Source organism: Mchenga conophoros, linkage group LG10 (genome assembly GCF_057382185.1).
Source record: "Mchenga conophoros isolate Kocher_MC1m ecotype Shallow Benthic linkage group LG10, M_conophoros_male_GT1.1, whole genome shotgun sequence".
NCBI lineage: Eukaryota > Metazoa > Chordata > Actinopteri > Cichliformes > Cichlidae > Mchenga > Mchenga conophoros.
Window position 1 is genome coordinate 36511493 of NC_140535.1, and position 18695 is coordinate 36530187.

The 18695-nt window shown below is 41.9% G+C and overlaps 1 protein-coding gene and 1 long non-coding RNA gene across 5 annotated transcripts; one reads left to right on the plus strand and one right to left on the minus strand.

Annotated features, from left to right (window-relative positions):
* Positions 1 to 5538: 5538 nt before the first annotated feature.
* Positions 5539 to 7878, minus strand: LOC146566438 (GTPase IMAP family member 8-like). The gene is made up of 2 exons (XM_085290060.1): positions 7091 to 7878; positions 5539 to 7017 (listed from the first exon to the last, which is right to left on the minus strand). The coding sequence occupies exons 1-2, from the start codon at positions 7650 to 7652 to the stop codon at positions 6272 to 6274; spliced, it is 1308 nt and encodes a 435-aa protein (XP_085146186.1). The 5' UTR covers positions 7653 to 7878; the 3' UTR covers positions 5539 to 6271.
* Positions 7533 to 17115, plus strand: LOC146566439 (uncharacterized). Of its 4 annotated transcripts, none has more exons than XR_014894215.1 (8): positions 7584 to 7670; positions 14939 to 15137; positions 15221 to 15496; positions 15636 to 15665; positions 15817 to 15838; positions 15927 to 16023; positions 16335 to 16397; positions 16911 to 17115. It is a non-coding gene; the product is annotated as an uncharacterized LOC146566439 (long non-coding RNA). The 4 variants fall into 4 exon arrangements; XR_014894216.1 differs by lacking the exon at positions 7584 to 7670 and adding an exon at positions 14609 to 14864; XR_014894217.1 differs by lacking the exon at positions 7584 to 7670 and adding an exon at positions 14831 to 14868.
* Positions 17116 to 18695: the final 1580 nt, after the last annotated feature.

Sequence of the window (18695 nt, forward strand, 5' to 3'; positions counted from 1 at the left end):
AAGCTTATTCAGCACTCAGTGCAGTTGATTGTCAGGGTTTTGCTCCTGTTAAAGATGCAGTTCTGAAGGCGTATGAGTTGGTACCAGAAGCTTACCATCAATGTTTAAGATCACGGAGAAAGCCTGGTAAGCAGTCGCATGTAGAGTTCGCGAGGGAATTAACTAAACACTTCAACAGATGGTGTTCGGCACTGGGAGTGACAACTTTTCAGGATTTATGTGAGTCGATGGTATTGGAGCAGTTTAAAGATTCTGTTCCTCATGAGGTTGCCACTTACATTGCTGAAAAGGGAAGTGACAATAATTTCTGATGCTGCTAAACTGGCTGATGAATATGTCTTAGCACATAAAGGGCATTTTGGTAGGAACAGTTTTTCACTTGGTGCTCCTGTTAAAGCTTTTGGTCAAGCTAAGTTTATGTCATCGGTTCCTGCGAAGGCCAATTGTGGTGTGATGTCCAGTAGTTATGGTCACACTTGCAACTATTGCCATGCCAATGGACACTGGAAAACACAATGTCCCTTGTTGGCGCGCACAGGTAAACAGGTTAAGCCTGCGGCTCTTACCATTCCTGCGCGGGAAATTTCAGTAGTCTCTCAGGAAACCCTAGTTTTGACTAAATCTAAATCAGAGAGATATTCAGGGTTTGAGGATTTTGTGTCCGATGGGTTTGTATCACTCCCAGGTGATGTTCATAAAGTTCCTGTAAAGATTTTGCGTGACACAGGAACGAAGGATTCTTTTATCTTAGCTTCCGTGTTGCCATTTTCAAAGGACACGGATACTGGTGAGTGTGTGCTTGTTCAAGGCATGGGTTTAACCACTATCTGTGCCCCATTGCATAAAGTCAGGCTGTCATGCAGTTTTGTGGATGATGATATCAGCAATGGTGATCGTCCTGCTTTGCTACTTAAGGATGTACATGTGATTTTGAGAAATGATTTGGCTGGAAATCGAGTCTGGGCTGACAGTTCTTTACCTGTTAAATCTAGAGTCCTGAATGAGTCCCATGAGTGTGAACAGGCTTTTTCTGACTTTGCAGCTTGTGCTGTTATGAGGGCTGCAGCTAAAAGCGATGCCAAGCCTGTAACTCAAGCAGAAGAGTGTCAGGTTGAACCAGATTTGAATATTCCTGAATATTTGTCAGTTTCCCAGCAAGAGCTAATTCAAGCGCAGCGTGCTGATGCTTCACTGACTGAGCTGTTTCACAAGGTGCAACCTAGTGATGACGCTAGAAGTGCGGACACTGGTTATCCTCTGCAGAAGGATGCACTAGTCCATAAGTCGAGTCCACAAGGGTTGGACTGTGTTGGAAGTCCAGTTGTCCAGATTGTGGTTCCAACTAAATTCCGTGACGAGGTGTTGAAGTGTTCTCATGATACGTCCGGGCGTTTGGCAGTGACAGAGACTTACAGTTACATCTTATGCTACTTCTTTTGGCCACATCTTAAGCGTGATGTTTCCTGCTTCTTCTTTTCCAAGAAGTTCAACTCCCATCAGCTGAATTATTCAGTCATTGAAAAGGAAGCTTTGGCATTAGTTTTGGCCTTGCAGCATTTCACAGTATATTTGGATTTCTGACCATAACCCTCTCACTTTCCTGCACGCGTTGCAGAACCCGAATCAGAGGCCCATGCATTGGCTCTCTTTTTGCAGCCTTACACTTTGGACATCCAGCACATTAAGGGAAAAGATAATGTCTTGGCAGATGCTTTGTGCCGTGCCCCCTTTGTAACCAGCAGCTTCACTCCTCATATGCTCTGAAGTATGTCCTCTCCAGTATCGTTTCCCTTCCTCTTAAATTGCTCCTAGGTACCAAGGTTGCTGAGGTTGGAGATGTGCTGAAGATGGAAGGACTTTGAGCATGCAGAAAGGTGTTGCGTGGGTGTACATATGTCTGACATTAATCTCTACATGTTCTTCTAGCTGCAAATTCATAATGTAAATGATTGTGTTTGTCAACTCAGGGTGAGACCCTGTTCTATGGGGGGAGTGTGACAGCCGGTGGGCTGGCCTTCTGTTTTGTTTTGTTACCTGTGGCATGCAGGTAGGCATGCAACAGCATAGAGGATCCCACTGACCACTCGGCTATGACAGTAAACAGTAGACACTGATGTAGCTTACTGAATCTTCGGGACTGTGTTCAGCACGTTATTAAATAGTCGTCAGTTGTTGATTTGTCTTATTCTTGTCTGATGAATTATAATGGCTGTTTCTAAACTGTTTGTCTGTCGATCGATTGACCGACCGAGGTAGGGTACTCCTGGATAGGTCACCTGTCTATCGTAAGGCTAACCCCACTAAGTGCATGTGTTTAGACTGTGAGGACAAGCCAGAGTACCAACACTGGCAGAGCATGCGAACTCCACACAGAAAGATCAGGTAGTGGAATTGAACTTAGGACCTTCTTACTGTGAGGAAACGGTGCTAACCTGAGTTGTATTTGTTCCAAATGTGTCCTGATATTAAAAACTGACATGAAAGAACGATGCCTCAATAATTATGATAGCATTTGTAGCTTGTAAAGAGAAAAGATATGTTCAAGACTGAGATGAATACAATTGACGATTTAAGATGCCATTTTCTGGGGTGTAATATTCATGAAAAAATAAAACTAAGAAAATAAATATGGTAAACCTTTCAAATTGGGGGGAAAGAATGAGGGGTTGGTGAAAATTCATTTTTGTTTTATACATCACCAAACCACAACAGTGCATCATGGGAATCCCCCGGCAGCCTACGTCTATTGCAGCATAACTAAGGGAGGATTCAGGGTCACCTGGTCCAGCCCTAACTATATGCTTTAGCAAAAAGGAAAGTTTGAAGCCTAATCTTGAAAGTAGAGATAGTGTCTGTCTCCTGAATCCAAACTGGAAGCTGGTTCCACAGAAGAGGGGCCTGAAAACTGTTTTTCTCTCGTTCCTTTGGACTTAAACTCGCCATGGTAACCATTTAAATGTCTTTTTTCTGGTTCTGATTCCCGGGACAGTCGTGAGTGTGAACACACACCTGCTTCAGTCTGACTGAAATTCATCACACCTGAACAGGAGTGTGTGTAACACTGACACACACTCAGCAGGACTCACCTGTTCAGGGGAAAACAGCTCAGAGTAGGTGACAGCGACTCCCCGGATGTTACCGAGGACTGTGCTTTACTTTCATTACGTCACTTCAGGAAACACGACACCATTAAATAAAAACAGACAGACGTCATGTTTGTAAAGACACAGTTTGCCTCAAACTTAGTGTCAGTAAACAGTCACAGGCCTCAGGTACGTGTTTAATTTCTTAGTTCATGTGATAATGCTGGAGTCATTTCTTCACCAAGTATTTGTGATGATTTTTTTAGCATTTTTTTAATGACAAGATCCTATCGATCAGGGCTCTTGTCTCGTCGTCTGCTGCCTCAGATCCGAGTCCTTCTCCTGTGTGCTCAGCTGTCTTTGATCCCGTCTCCCTTAATGACTTGACCGCGGTAGTTCATAACCTAAGATCATCACACTGCCCCTCTGATTGTCTCCCCCTAACCTTGCTTAAAAGCCCTTTAATACTGTTGGGCTCCGGCCCCTGGGCCTGCGGCTCGGTTCACTCTGGCACAGCTGGCTGCCTGCAGAGCCGGCGGGCACGCCGGTGCAGCCCCCTCTAGCTTCTGCTCGGTGGCTACTGGGTGACGCCTCGTCTGGGGATCCTCAGCTCTTCCCATGAGGGTGGCACGGATGCCCCTCCGGTGGTCCTCCTTGGGCTCTCGCACTCTGGGGCCTCTGGATGTCTGGAGCCTGGATCTCCTCCATGCCTGCTTCATGCCCTGGGGGGCGGGGCTATGGCTCTCTACATCCTCTTGCAGATCATTACATGTGGAAACCATTTGAATACAAGCGTGCTGATCCACACAGGTGTGCACACAGGTGTTCACTGCTCGTAGACTTAAATTACACCTTTCTTGGCTGCTACTTCGAAGCACATTGTGCGCTGTCTGTCCTGCGTGCTGCACAACAACATTGAATATTTAGTATTTACTGCTGTTTACACTTAGCTAGATTAATGCGATGCTGTTGTGTTTAGTATGTTGCTTTGGTTTTGTTTTTGCTTGTTTTCTATTCTTCTCTCAACAGGTGATCCAGGAGATTTTTTTCCCTTTTCTCACTGTCCCTCTCCCCTTCTGTTTTTCCTTTCCTTCCTCTTTCTTTCTCCCTTTCCTATCCCTCACTCATGTCTGTCCCGTCTGTAACATCTGAAAAAAAAAAAAATAAAAAAACCAAAGGTCGATCAAATGGACCAATACGGCAATGCCACGATGATCCATTTGGCAAAGTAAATCCATTGGGTATCCTTGTTGGTCTTCAGACAACAATTCTGACGACTAAAGAACCAAATGGGACAGGCAAAAAAAAAAATAGTGTTGGGCTTTTTATTAATTAATTAACATTAATATTAATTAAAGTTAATTAATTAACATTAATGTTAATTAATTAACTTTAATGTTAATTAATTACCATTAATATTAATTAAAGTTAATTAATTAACATTAATTAACTTTAATTAATATTAATGGCAATTAATATTAATTAAAGTTAATTAATTAACATTAATGTTAATTAATTAACATTAATGTTAATTAATTAACATTAATGTTAATTAATTAACATTAATTAATTAACATTAATGTTAATTAGCATTAATTAACGTTAATTAGCATTAATTAACATTAATTAACTTTAATTAATATTAATGGTAATTAATATTAATTAAAGTTAATTAATTAACATTAATGTTAATTAATTAACATTAATGTTAATTAATTAACATTAATTAACATTAATGTTAATTAATTAACATTAATTAATTAACATTAATGTTAATTAGCATTAATTAATGTTAATTAGCATTAATTAATGTTAATTAGCATTAATTAATGTTAATTAGCATTAATTAATATTAATTAGCATTAATTGACATTAATATTAATTAACGTTAATTAATATTGATTACCATTAATATTAATTAATGTTAATTAATAAGTCCCTTGCTACAGCCTGTGTCCGATCATGCTTTAAACAAGCTGTAGTTCAGCGTCTTCTTAAAAAAACTAAACCTGGACCCAGCTGTTCTGTCCAACTACAGGCCTTTCTCAAAGCTTCCTTTTCTGTCTAAAGTTTTGGAGAAAGTCTTACAGTTGCAGGCCCACCTTGATATGAACATCTCTGAAAAATGTTAATCTGTCTTTAAAACACTACATAGCACCGAGACGGCACCTTTAAGGGTTTTTAATGATATTCTTTTAACTCTGGCAGCCCTGCTGCCCTTTTATTGTTGGACCTGTCAGCAGCTTTTGACACGGTCGACCGTGACATCCTGTTATCACATGCTGGCCTAAAAGGATCTGCCCTGCGCTGTTGTAGAAATCACCGTAAAAAATAAACTGTAAATGTAGAACACAAAACTATTTTGGCAACCATAAATTTCACAGTAAATAATTATTTTATTTTTTTCAGTAAATGACTATGAATTTAAAAATAAATTGTAAAATTGTTTATGGGTAATTCAAGTGAAAACAACAGTTTTAACACTTTGTTAAATATAGAGAGACTGTATAAAATAATACAGTATCATAGTAAAAAGTTGAATATTACAGTGAAATACAGTGATAATGTAGAATATATAACGGTTTGTTGAGAAATGTAAAACATGAAGCGCCTTAAGGTGACTTTTGTTGTGATTTGGTGCTATATAAATAAAATTGAATTGAATTAAAATTCAGTGAACTTTGGTTTTTGCAGAATTACATTGAAATAAAACAAATATAATTTAAACCTGTTAAAATACAATTCAAATGAGCTTGATTACCGTCTCCTATTGACAAAGCACAGAAGAGCTGCAGCTCTTTTTATTCAAAAGTTCATATTTGCAGTAAATTATTGGCAGCTGTTGCAGCCAGAATGTCATCTAAAAGATTAAGCTGCAACACATGAGGCAATAAACATAACGGGCATAGTTTGCTAGAAACATGAACAAAAACCAGCAGAGACGATGATTCAATTAAACCGTTAATATTAAATAATCTAATTAATGACTAAAGAGGCACTGATCTAATGAATATCAGACTTAATCCAACCAAAAACTAATAAGTACATCATAAAGAGTCAAACGTGATGTTTATTATTAATACTGGAAACCGAGACCAGCGATCACCGCCGGCGGCACAGACGAGTTCACGTGAAGGAGTTCCTGATCAAAGCCGGCAGACACGACCCAAAGATTTCATCTGTCACCGTTAAATCCAGTGGAAATGACGCCTCACAAAGAGCGCGCTCAGACACAGGAGACGCCAGCACACGCTCAGCAGAGAGGGAGGAGTCCTCGCGGCGAGCGCATGCTCGACAACGTTGTTCGAACAGGAAGTGTCCTCCAAGTCACCTGACCTCAGTGCGTCCCGGCTCCAGTGGCGTCCATCGTTCTCTCTGATGATGTCGTCTACGAGGCGGAGAAAGCGCTCCACCTGCGCCCGCTCTCCTGAGCGAGTGTTGTCCAGCACGCAGTGTCGCCCCCGGCAGCGGGACACCAGGTCTGACACGCGGCGGCTCGACCTGATCGCGTCCTGCAGAGGGCGTTCTCCCAGAGCGTCTCCGTGAGTGAACAGCACAGCTGCGTGTCGGGATGCCACGCCCTCCAACAGCTCGGTCAGGAGGGTGAGCACCCGTGAGTTTGTGGCTGAAAGCTGGCCGATTTTCACCACCACCGCCACCACATGAGGTCCCGGATCGGCGAGCCGGGCGGCGCTCTCGATGTCGCGGAGCAGCTGCTCCCGGGTCAGACCTTCACCCGAGAGTCCCGCCGAGTCCACCACGAAGACCCGCCCCCCCTCTGCTTCGCTGCACATGTGTCCTCTCCCGCCTCCGTGGAAGTCGCAGTCCACCTCGAAGTGGCGGCGGCCCAGCACGGAGTTCCCAGCAGAACTCTTCCCGCCTCCAGGAGGACCGATAAGAAGGATCCTCCTGACCTCTGACCCCACACACTCAGCTGCAGGACACAGACACAAACATGTGACCATCTTCAGTGTACAGTCTGTGTGAGCGTGCAGTTCCTGTCTTACCTGGTGGGCAGTGAAGAAGCCCCGCCTTCAGCAGCAGCTCTCGGACCTGCTCTCTTCCTGCGTCCTCGTTGTTGAACAGGTGAACCCTCCCGGAGAACCTCGCCACCACACCAGGGAGCGGACTCTGCCGGTCCTGGTAGATGAAGTCGTGCAGCGACGTGTTCTTCAGGGCATCTCCACCCGTGAAGAGCAGGTAACAGCGGCTGAAGCCCCGCCCTCCCACCGCTGCGAGCCCCGCCTCCACGCCACGTTCCTGCTCGGCAGTGAATCGGTCCGTTTTAACCACCAGCAGGAACAGGTGAGAGCCGGGGGACTCAAGCACGTGCCGACAGCACCTCCCGACGGGCTCCTCTCGTCCCAGTATTCCCGGAGTGTCGATGACGCGGATCACCTTCCCGAACACTCGCCCCGCCTCCTCTCTGATCTCGCTCTCTCCCGCCTTGAAGGACGTCTTTGACTCAAACGCCGCTCGGCCTAAAATCGTGTTTCCTGAAGCGCTTTTACCCACGCCACAGTTTCCCAGGAGGACCACAGTCAGGTCTGGACCTGGATCAGGATCCATGTGTGAGCACGAGCCCAGGTGAGTCCAAACTGAGCGCGTGCAGGAGCCTCCAGCAGCAGAGCGATGGATTCAGGAACATGAGTGTGAACACACACCTGCTTCAGTCTGACAGGAAGCTCCTCACACACCTGAACAGGTGTGCCTGCAGTGCTGAGTGTGTGTGTAACACTGTGACACACACACTCAGCAGGACGCGGAGACCTGACGAAGTTACTGAGGAGTGCTCTTTACTTTCGTCTCTTCAGGAAACACGACGACGCCTTCAAAATAAAAGCACGGGGACACGCCACGTGCCGTGTGCGTCACGTGTAGCAGATCATCGACGTGTTTTTATCAGTAATAATGATGGTTCACGTTATTAGTGCTGAAAGAAATGTAAACGACAGCTGTCCGGGTGCAGCCTTCAGACTGGAGCTCTTATTGTGAAGGACGTGAGTGGAAGTTGTGTTAAACTGTTTCCGTTAGCAGAGGCTTGTTCCAACACCAGTGGCGGTCCTAGCCTGTTTGGTGTCCTGGGCGAACATTCCCTCTGGCGCATAAAACTTTATGTGTGTGTGTGTGTGTGTGTGTGTAATATAATGGCGTTGTGTGATGTTTAATCTCTTCACCGTGGCAGCCCGGAGACACGCTGCAGGGCGGTGCTGTGCCTCTTAGGGCTGGGACAACGCGTCGACGTAATCGATTACGTTGACGCAAAAAATACGTCGACGTAAAAAAATCTGCGTCGATGCGTCGTCACTTTCAAAAAAAGACATGGCGGCAGCGAGTAGCGGAATCATGAGTGAGGCAGTTGCAGTCAACTTAAATCACTCCACCCGAACACGCAGTTCTACAGTATGGGGATATTTTAACAGAAAAGGAAGTGATTCAGTCGTTTGCCGGCTTTGTGAGGTGGAAATGGCCTATCATAAAAGCACGACGGCTATGCACCAGCACCTCAAACGACTGCATCCAGGAGCAGCTTCTGCAAAGGACAAACCACCGTAAGTTTTCAACTTTTTTACTAACGCTAGTTTTTACCTGTTAATTCATCCAGACCGCCCTCCCCCACGTAGACGTACACTCACTCATAGACACAGATAAACACCCAACCTCCGTAAATGCAAAACTCATTTAAGCTGCTTAGCAGTAACATACAGCAGCTGCTGTTTAGTTGTTATTGTTTTTTTGGTTTGTGGCCCATGCTGGCAAAATGAGTCTGAATGCGCGCAGGTTGATTATCAGAATCGGCGAAAGACAAAAATGTGAGACAGCGAATTGGCCGCAGGAGAATTGTTAACAAGGATAATGCACCACCTGCTAAACGTAGCCGTCGTGGACACTGTTACAACATTGTTAAAGTGCTTGCAAAAGCAAAATGACAATGAACTCTTGATTTGTCAAATTTAATGTGTTTCATCCTATTTGAACGCTGTTTTTATACATAATGCTTCTCCAGCTTGATCTTATAGGTCAAAGTTATGCCATCTAATGACTAGAAAGCAGTGCACCAGTAAAGGTGCCATCAGCTATGGCTGTTTAAACGTTATCTTTTCCAGCCATCATGATTACTGCATATCATATGTTCAACATTGGGGATTATTATTAACCTCTTACTGTTATGCTATGAAAGCACATGGCATAACAGTATGTGTGTATCTATCTATCTATCTATCTATCTATCTCAACCAGATCCTTATCAAATTATTTTGATATTATGCTTTCCATATAATTATTTTGTAATTATTCGAATTCATCTGTGTGCTGTGTGTGATTTATGATTTCAGGAATAAACAGAAAAGTCTGGAGGACTACTGTTAGAGAAGAAGTACACCATGCACCCCCCAGGAGGTGGCTGTACTTACTGAGAGGGTCTTATCTATGATTTTAAAAGACAAGAGACCACTTGCTGTGGGTGAGGGATTCAAAGAAATGCTGACCACTTTCCAACCAGGTTACACTCTGCTGTCTAAGCGTCATTTTACAAGCATGATGGAGAGAAAGTATGAAACTTCAGTGGAGAAACTAAGGAATGAACTAAAAAAGCCACATCCAAAATCTCCCTTACCACTGATGCTTGGACAAGTCTGGTCACAGAGTCCTACTTAGGGGTAACTTGTCATTTCATTATTTGTTCAAAGACGCCATTGCTGCTGTTTGTATATTATTAATTTTTTGCTATGATTTCCTTTGTTATATTTGTTTTGCAAAACATTTAATTTTTTGTTAAAAACAGCAGATTGTAGTACAATGTTATTGTGGATTTTGTTTTGTGAATGAAGAGCACTTTTTGGCAGAAAGCAAAGTGAATGTTACATTTTGTTTGTTTAAAGACACCATTGTTGCTATTTATTTGAAATGTTTTGTTAACTTTTCCTTAATTTTATATATGTTTGCACATTTCATTTCTTGTTAAATGCTATCTCTATTGTATTGATTGTACGACCTCTACAACTTTATTTTGCAATTTTTTTTATTTTTATTAAAAGGTCTTCAAATGAATAAATTTGTGTTTTTCATTTATATACATAAATTAGTAAATGTGAAATTGCTATACAAGTCAAATAATGGGGAAAAAAAATCGTTAATCGAATCGAATCGAAATCGAATCGGATTGAAAAATTAATCGCTAGATTCATCGATTAGGAAAATAATCGTTTTGCCCAGCCCTAGTGCCTCTCGTTCTGCTGGGAACACTTTCTAGGTTTGCGTTCAGGGATTAATGTGGTTGCCATGTTACCCGATGACATGGTTGTCATGGTTATCGTATGGCCCACCACATCCCAGAATTCATAGCATGGCCCAGCCAATTCCAGTTTCCAACAATGGCAGCAGCTACTTAGTTTTAATATGACTCTTATTATTCTTTCTGGGTCACAAAATAAACTTTTAGCATATTTTCAAGCAAGAATGTAGCTGTGCAAACTTCAAATATCTGCTCGGATTATCAAGACATCGCATATTTGCGAAAATGCTTCAACGTTTTCAGAGACGTCTGTTACCCACCAGCTCGATAGCTAGCCGTGGTTCAAGGCTCACTAGGACCAACGAGAACAGCGAACTCCCGGCAAATCGTTTTCAAACCCTGTTTTACAATCTTTCATTACTGCGGTTAAACATCATATATAACCCAGATAGCCAGGAGACATTTAACTGATGTTGATTTTACATCTGATCCATCAGAATCGTAAGGATTGAAATGTCAATGCAAAATCAATGTTGAAACAACATTAAAATACTGATGAAACCTGACATTGAAATAACATTGATTCACTGTTGTTCTGTTATCGTTGATCTGTTGATCTATTTATAGTTGACAATGTGACAACAATCACATTGAAAACCATTGATTTATGGTTGAGCGGGAAATTAAAGCTGCTACCACATGCACTATTCCATAGCACCCCTCTCACAGTGGTACATCCCATCAGGCAGCAGGATATTCCATTTTAGCTCAGCAGAGTTGACCGGACGTTTTGTCAGAACACCGGAGACACAGTAGTATGGGCTCAAATTGTGGTCATAAATATTTTGTACTTGTAAATCAGAATTTGTATGTGTAAAAAAGATTTGTGTATGTGTTGCCCCCCTGGTGTGACAGGTGCCCGGGAGGGGTGCGATCCTAGATCCCGCAGCTGTGTATTGAAATAAAGAGGCACAGATCATGAACTTGTTTACGATTCAACTGCAGGATTTATTCTGCTCATCAACAGGGGAACAAATCATTAATCGCCTCTCATACGAACCAGCAATTCTTTGTAACGTGGCATAACAGCTGTCAGCGCATTGTCAAAAGTACAGGAATAACCTTGGCGAGTATACATTAACCACCATAAATATAGATAACATTGGCTCGCAGTGACCAGGTTGCCTCAGCCTTTGTTCCGGTTACACATACATATCACTGCATCAAGAAATACAATGTACTGTAACTCACAGCCCGTGAATAGCAAACAACCATTGATATACAGCACATGAGCAGCTATGGAAGCATTAATTACAGCCTTTGCATCCTGTCTTACTTGAACAAGACATATAGAGAACACACAACTGAGAACGTGCCTTAGCATCGCTACGGTACTTGAAGCTCACTTCCCCCACTAGCGAGTCCATTAGCCTAGCACGATCACGTTCACATCACGATCTCATTCAAAACACAATACTTCAACATAGGGTTGCCAACTCCCTGAAAAATAAATGAGGGACACCTCGTGGCCAGGGCCGGGCAAGCCAGTTGTCTTCACCCTTCCCAGTGTGGTGAATTTTCTAGCTCTTTTTTTGTGTGTGAAATTATTTTTTTAACTATTTGACTTGAAGTTGATTTAAGCAGATGCATATTCTTTGTGATATGACCATATGGGAAACAAATGATCATTTAGCCATTTATTTTTAGCTCACAATGACAACATTAACACAGTAAAACAGGTCTCCTTCTTAAACAGAAGCCTGTCATGCTTAACTTTTGAGAATATAAGTAAATCTTTCTTTAAAAGAACTCTGTCCTGCTTAACTTAAAATTATATAAATTAATAGAAAGCAATAGAACAAAAACATTCTTGTAACAGTGCACATATAGTGCATTTAGTACAGTTGGCTTCAGTTGAGGTATTATTTCAGCTTTTCTAATGCTAATCAGCTGCTCCTGTTTGTAAACCCGCTTGTTCCCATGGTTACGCATCTTAACTCATCATCATTATTAAAATATGTATTACTTTTATGTATTAGTCATCTATTTGTTGTAATCATCCATCCTTGTAGTTGTTTATTACACAAAATAAGTTATATTATCACACTTCTGGCCACATAGCGCTGATATTCACTGCACATGCCCATATTAACTTTTCCAGCCAGGTGTTTTCCTTTTTCCATTCCTCCCTGTACTTTTGCAGCCTTTTTTTCTTTCTCTGAGCGAACAAACATTGCTGCTCTAATGCTGGGCTCACACTGTGCGATTTTTGGCCCATTTTGAGACGATTTTTGAGTCGTGCGACTGATTTGGTGATCGGACCGCTTTTGGCGTGCATCGTGTAGTATACGTGGGGTAACACCTCACGACCAGCTCCCGATCATCAATCGTTTGTGACGTGTCACCACAGCCGCTCACACTGCTCACGCGCAAACACGTAACCGTTGGTGAAAAAGACGGAGCAGCACAGCTGTGCAGCGTGTGATCTGGACACAAGCGATGGAGGCACAACTTGTAGAACTTTGGCTCATCCGAGCCTTTTCGATGTGGCCTCACAAAATGATCACGACCACAGCAACCGTGGAAACAGTTGGATCTACACTGCTGCTCAATCACAGCTGCCTGATCATGTTTTTCATCAGCAATTTAGCAAAGTTGATGGTGGTGTGTGTCTGTGTGAGTGAAAGACAGAGCGAGCGACAGATTTTCTGTTATAACCTTCATGTTATGGAGGCACAGTGTGAGCACTCAGGTCGCATCAGAGCATCGGGCGGTATAGTGTGAGACCTGCATCGTGACCTACCAACTTCTAACCCCTGCGAGTCAATCGTGCAGTTTGAGCAGGAGCTGAATAACGTGACTGAAAAAATCGCACAGTGTCTGCCCAGCTTTAGGTGTACTGTCGTCCGAGACTTGCACCGCAGTGTCGGCGTTTGTTTCCTGTTGGCCATGCTTCTTGTTGTGGTCATCTGTTGTCTTCCGGTATTTTCTCCGTAAGCGACCTTTCCTCGACCAATGAGATGAGCGGTAATCTGAATTGTCATAAGTGTGCTGTCAGCTCATTGGTCACAAAGCAGGAGAGGGGCTGGGAATTATTTTTTCCAACAAAGCGTTAATTCCATAAACATTTATAGACTACTTTTGATTCTCACTGTATTACGGGACAAAGTGCGTCCCTTATTAGCTCAATACGGGACGTGTGCTTTTGTTTCGAAATGCGGGACGTTTTTTAAGGGACGGTTGGCAACCCTACTTCAACAGTACTTAACTTATAACGGTATACTTTCATTCACGAGTTCACAACAGTCTTATTGCTTCTACTGTGTTACATATTAGTCATTTTGAAGACTAGTAACCCAGCTGTGTATTGAAATAAAGAGGCACAGATCATGAACTTGTTTACGTTTCAACTGCAGGATTTATTCTGCAGATTTGCCTCCCAGAGGGGTTTACGCTCCTCCTGGCCGCTATGCGCCACCTAGTGGTATTTTGTAAGTAATGCCATGGAAGATGTAAAGTGTAATTAGAAAATACTGAATCAACACTGAACGATATAACAAAGACCAAAATATAACTGGGGTGTTCCCTTTTTTCCTTGTATGAAGACATAAACTGAACTAACATCCCCATAAGTCTTTTTATCTCTTAACTTTTTAACTATTAGTGTAATCCAGATTTACCAGCCACACATTTCAACTTAAACACAGATGTTAACCTTTTACATGTGGACTTAGCCAAAAAATACGTGTGAAACTCTGCACTCAAGTTTCAAGTTACAAGTACGAATTTTGACCCTGTTTTTCTTCCTTTCATCTGATTGGTCAATGTCATGTCAATCACAAATGTAACTATCCAATCAGAGAACAGATGGGTTTGGCTGTTTGAGGGGCGCTTTTTTGAACTGCAGGTCCTTCAAGGGTGATACAGTTTGAAGCTGGAGGATCTCTATATAAATATCCGATAGCAGCTAGGTCTCCTAACTTTCAGCAGCTGTTGAAAGGATAAAGTTGTGGTATATCAGTGGTTAGAAATACTATTATTACTTTAGGATTAGTTTAACACAAAGTCAAGGCTGACCCGGGACCATGGCTGTGAGTCACAGTGCGCAGCATGAAGGTCCTTTCACATCAGACGCAGGATGTGCTGCTAATGCTAACTGCTAACTAAAAGCCAAGGATCCAGGATTTGTTGCTGGCTGCTGGGCTCTGTGGGTTTTTGCAGCAGCTCTACCTGCACTAGATGCACCTGCTCCTTGTCGTTTTCATCTCTGACTTTATGTCCTCTACAAGAGTTTGTTTTTTTTGCTGGTTCCTCAAATGTTCAATAAAAACATGTATGCTAATTCACAACGAAGAAAGCTCTGTAACTATCCCTGTCATGGTCTGGGTGAGTGGCTGTAAAATTCCATTGAAGGTCTGGACCTCCCTGGTATCCACCCATGGGCAGGGCCTACAGCCTCTCTCACCTGAAGCTGATTGAGGCAATCAGGTTGGAGCTCTAAGCTGCTTGCTGACACTGCGTCCTCACCTATTCGTCAACTACCCTATGTTGGTAACCAGGCCTCACGCTTCATGTCTGTGAATCTCAAGTGCTCTACTAACCTTGTAATCTCGTGTTCTAGTTACTCCTGGAAATTCCATCACACTGAACCACTCGTCTTGGAAATCTGGTTAACCCGCCTGCTTTCAGAATCATCTCCTTGCCTCACCTGCCCTTACACCACCTCGGGACCTTCACCGCTCAGGACAGCTGTCACACACCACCAAACCCACCTGGACCGCACCACCTCTCCTTCAACGCTTCCATCTCCCACCTGCACAGTAAAACGAAGATTTTCATAGCTTCCACCCTCTCCAGAGCCCTTCATTGGCTACCGGTCTAACACTGCTGTCCTCTCTTCCAGTACTTACCTAATCACCAGCCAGCTGCCGTTGCTTTCTTGGACCTGTCCCCTGCTTATCCCACTCCCCTGGCCAAGACCCTCATGCCCCATGTATCAAGCCTTAAATCCAATCCATGTCATTTTTTTGGAGTTAGTTAATAAACCTTTGTTAAACCCTTTACTCTGCCTCCGCCTTGGGTTTTCTGCACGTGGGTTTGAATTTTGGTGCTCGGCCTCTGGCCGTTTTGTAACAATCCCCGTTAGTGAAGACTGTCATTTCCCCAATACCAAAAAATGGTAAAAATTCTTACTTGAAACTTGAGTGCAGAGTTTCACACGTATTTTTAAGTCCACACACAAATATTTTTTTACACACGCACAAATTTTCCTCTTTTTAATTGACGTTGTTTGTTTTTTGTTTATTTTCTCATTTCAGATCAGTGAAGTACAATCCAACCATAAACAAGTAAGGCACTCGTGTCTTCAAATTATTGTTAGTTTTTAACCCTTTTTGTGTGATGTTGTAAATTTTACTGTAACTTAAAGCAAAGTAAGCAAAAAACACAATGCAGTTCAATACTAATGTTTTGTTTTGTTTTGGACCAAATTTTCCCCAGGCCCCACGTGTGAAAGCACCAGGTAATAATGGTGTGTGTGTGTGTGTGTGTGTGAGTGAACAGGAACCTTTGTAGACGAGTCGTAATTTTTTAAACCTTTTTCTAAACAGGCTCCACCGCTCTGCAGTCTGCCCCCAACATGATGCCCCATCTGGCTCCTTTCGCCAACCTACACAGCTATGCGACCTCCCCAGCAAATAGTCTGCGGTCAGTGCCTTCTGTAACGACGGTATGCTTTGAGACAATGAGCTGCATCACAATTTCATTGTAATCTTAACTTCAAAACACTAATTTATGCTGCTGAATATCATCATATTTTGCTTGTTTAGATTTCTGAGGTAAGTTCTAAAACGTTGTACATTTATATGTAAAAGGCTAAGTTGTAAACAGTTTTAACAGATTGAACTACTAAACAAAATGTGAAGCCATCACTTATGGATATAGTTGTTTTTCTCATCACAATGCTCATCCAGTTTATCACAAGCCAGTATTCTTTGTGTTATTGTTCTTTTCAACAGATGCAGCCTTCCAACAACTTCTAATCATGGTGACAGAGCTGATCAGAGAAGTCGGGGACCTCGGTGAGGAGTTCAGAGCCTTCTGTTAATCCTGCAGCACTGACCCTGTTCATGCTGGGGTGTTGTCTCTGGATTAGCCTTTGCACAACATAGATGAGATGAAGTGCAATGACCGGAGGCAAATGAAGCAATGGTCAGTTCTTTAAAGGTTATAGGACTGTTGTAGCCCTGAACTTTAGAAATTGTCAAATTCAGTTAAACTGCTTAAAAATGGCCTTCTCCTGTATGTTCTGCTTGAATATACAACAGCAGGCTATTGTTGGAAGATCCAAGAAATAGAAATACATTTCACTGCCAGCAGTTTGGTTTATTCATTATTAGAAAATTAGGCTTTGAGCTTTTCAGCTAATGGCTCTTTGAGAATCAAAGTGAGGCAGCAGTTTGCTGATTTCTGCCTTGTGACTTTCATATTAATCTCATAATTTCTCCCTGCTGAAGTCAGTTGACAAGAGGTTATTCATATTTAAGCTCTAATTTGGCCTTTTGTTTTCTTCCTTCTGTTTGTTTGTGTCCTAGATGGCCTGACTCAGCAGGTGGGGGTAAACGCTGTTTCTGAGTTTGCCTTCGGCCAAGCTGTGCAGAAATGTCTCCGCTACGCTCCAGATCACATGGGTGGTGCAGGATGCCCGATATCCAGCTCGATCCCCGAGTAAACAAAAAAAAAAGTGACCTGTAACCAATACAAGTAACAAAGAAACTTTTTTAAAATATAATAAATCACTTTGTTATTGATACAGAGATGTCTGTCATTTTTATTACATAATGTCAGATGCTTCATATCAGAGGCGGAGCCAGACATTTGAAACACCCGGGGCTTAGCCCTAAAGGGTGGTATGCATGTGGGATTTTTTTTTTTTTTGGGGGTGGGGGGTGGGGGGGGGGTTAGAGATGACTGAAAGATTAATTGGCTCTGTTTTGAGTTTTGTTCAAAAAAGAATGACTTCATAGAGGGAAAAATATATATCACATGTGCAGGACACCTTAAACTAGTTTTTAATTAAGCAGCAAAGCAGAACAAAGTCGGGCTGTATCAAGACACGAGGACTAAACCCCGATTCAACCAGACCCAGAACTGATCCAGAATTAAAACAGGACTACAACAGTTCAAAATCAGGACTACTGAGGACTTAACCAAGACAGAACCAGAATCAGAACTAGATGATAGCAGCACTAAAAATCATCATAGACCTGCACTACACTTGTTTTTTAATAATACCAAAGTACAATATTTAGATTGAGAAAAGTTTATATAATTATTTAGCCTTGTTGTGCAAACAAGCTGCAAAACTTAATAAATATAGAATTTGAAAAATAACAAACCTAAAAAGAAACACGAGGTACGAGATACATGAGGACCTGTGATACGGTGATACTTTTGGTAAACAACCATGTGACTAACAGGTGTGTCTCACCTGCTCTTGTTCCCTCTTTGTGCTGACAATCATCAAATCTACAGTTGAAACCAGATATTTACTCTTCAGATAAAAACACTTTTTTAATTGTAACATCAAATCAGACTAAATGTTTATTTTTTAGATAAATATAAAAACATATTTGTTAACTTTAAGAGTAAAGAGAGAAACTATCTGTATTTCTTAATTGTAAATGGCACCAAATTGTATTCAAATTGAGCCACACTTATGGAGCTCCACAGTTCTGTTCCTGGTGTTTTGTTTGACATCTCTTGATGTTCCCATGTCACAGAAACAGGCTCTGTGTTTTGCCTTATATGCATCCACAGCTGTGCCACCAGTTTACTCACATGGACTCTACGAACCAATCAGAAGCTTCTTCAGCTCAGAATGGAATCGTCTGGAGTTTTCTTATTAATTAACAATAAACTTAGTGTATATGTGCTCCTTAATATGATGAAAGTGATTAAAACAGAAGCTCTGTCTCTCTTTATTCTGACATTTAACTCATTCAAAAGATATTTCAATATTTATCTAAAACAAAAGTTTACTCTAAATTGATGTTGTACAGTAAAAATGTTTTATGTTTTCTCCCTAAAGTGTAAATATCTGGTTACAAATGTGAATATCCTGCTGTGTACTGAAATCCCTCTTATTTTGCATAGAAATATACTGAACAACATACAAAGCATAATATATAAAATAACATTTACCTGAGTTTTTCTTTGAAAGAAGCCTCTAATGTCCATTCTTATATTTCAGTACATAACTGAAACCGATTTAGTCGGGAGGGTAAGAACTGAAAATATGAAATAAACAGGCGTAAGCTAAGACTCTAAAAAAAAAATAGCATTTGTTCGGCTTTTCATTTCGCCATTTGTTGATTCAC

Excerpts from the sequence above, each read along its gene's own strand:
- LOC146566438 (XM_085290060.1), bottom strand. The coding sequence starts at position 7,652 with ATGGATCCTGATCCAGGTCCAGACCTGACTGTGGTCCTCCTGGGAAAC. Across the intron at positions 7,018-7,090 it reads GCTTCTTCACTGCCCACCAG|CTGAGTGTGTGGGGTCAGAG; the intron begins GTAAGACAGGAA and ends TGTGTCCTGCAG.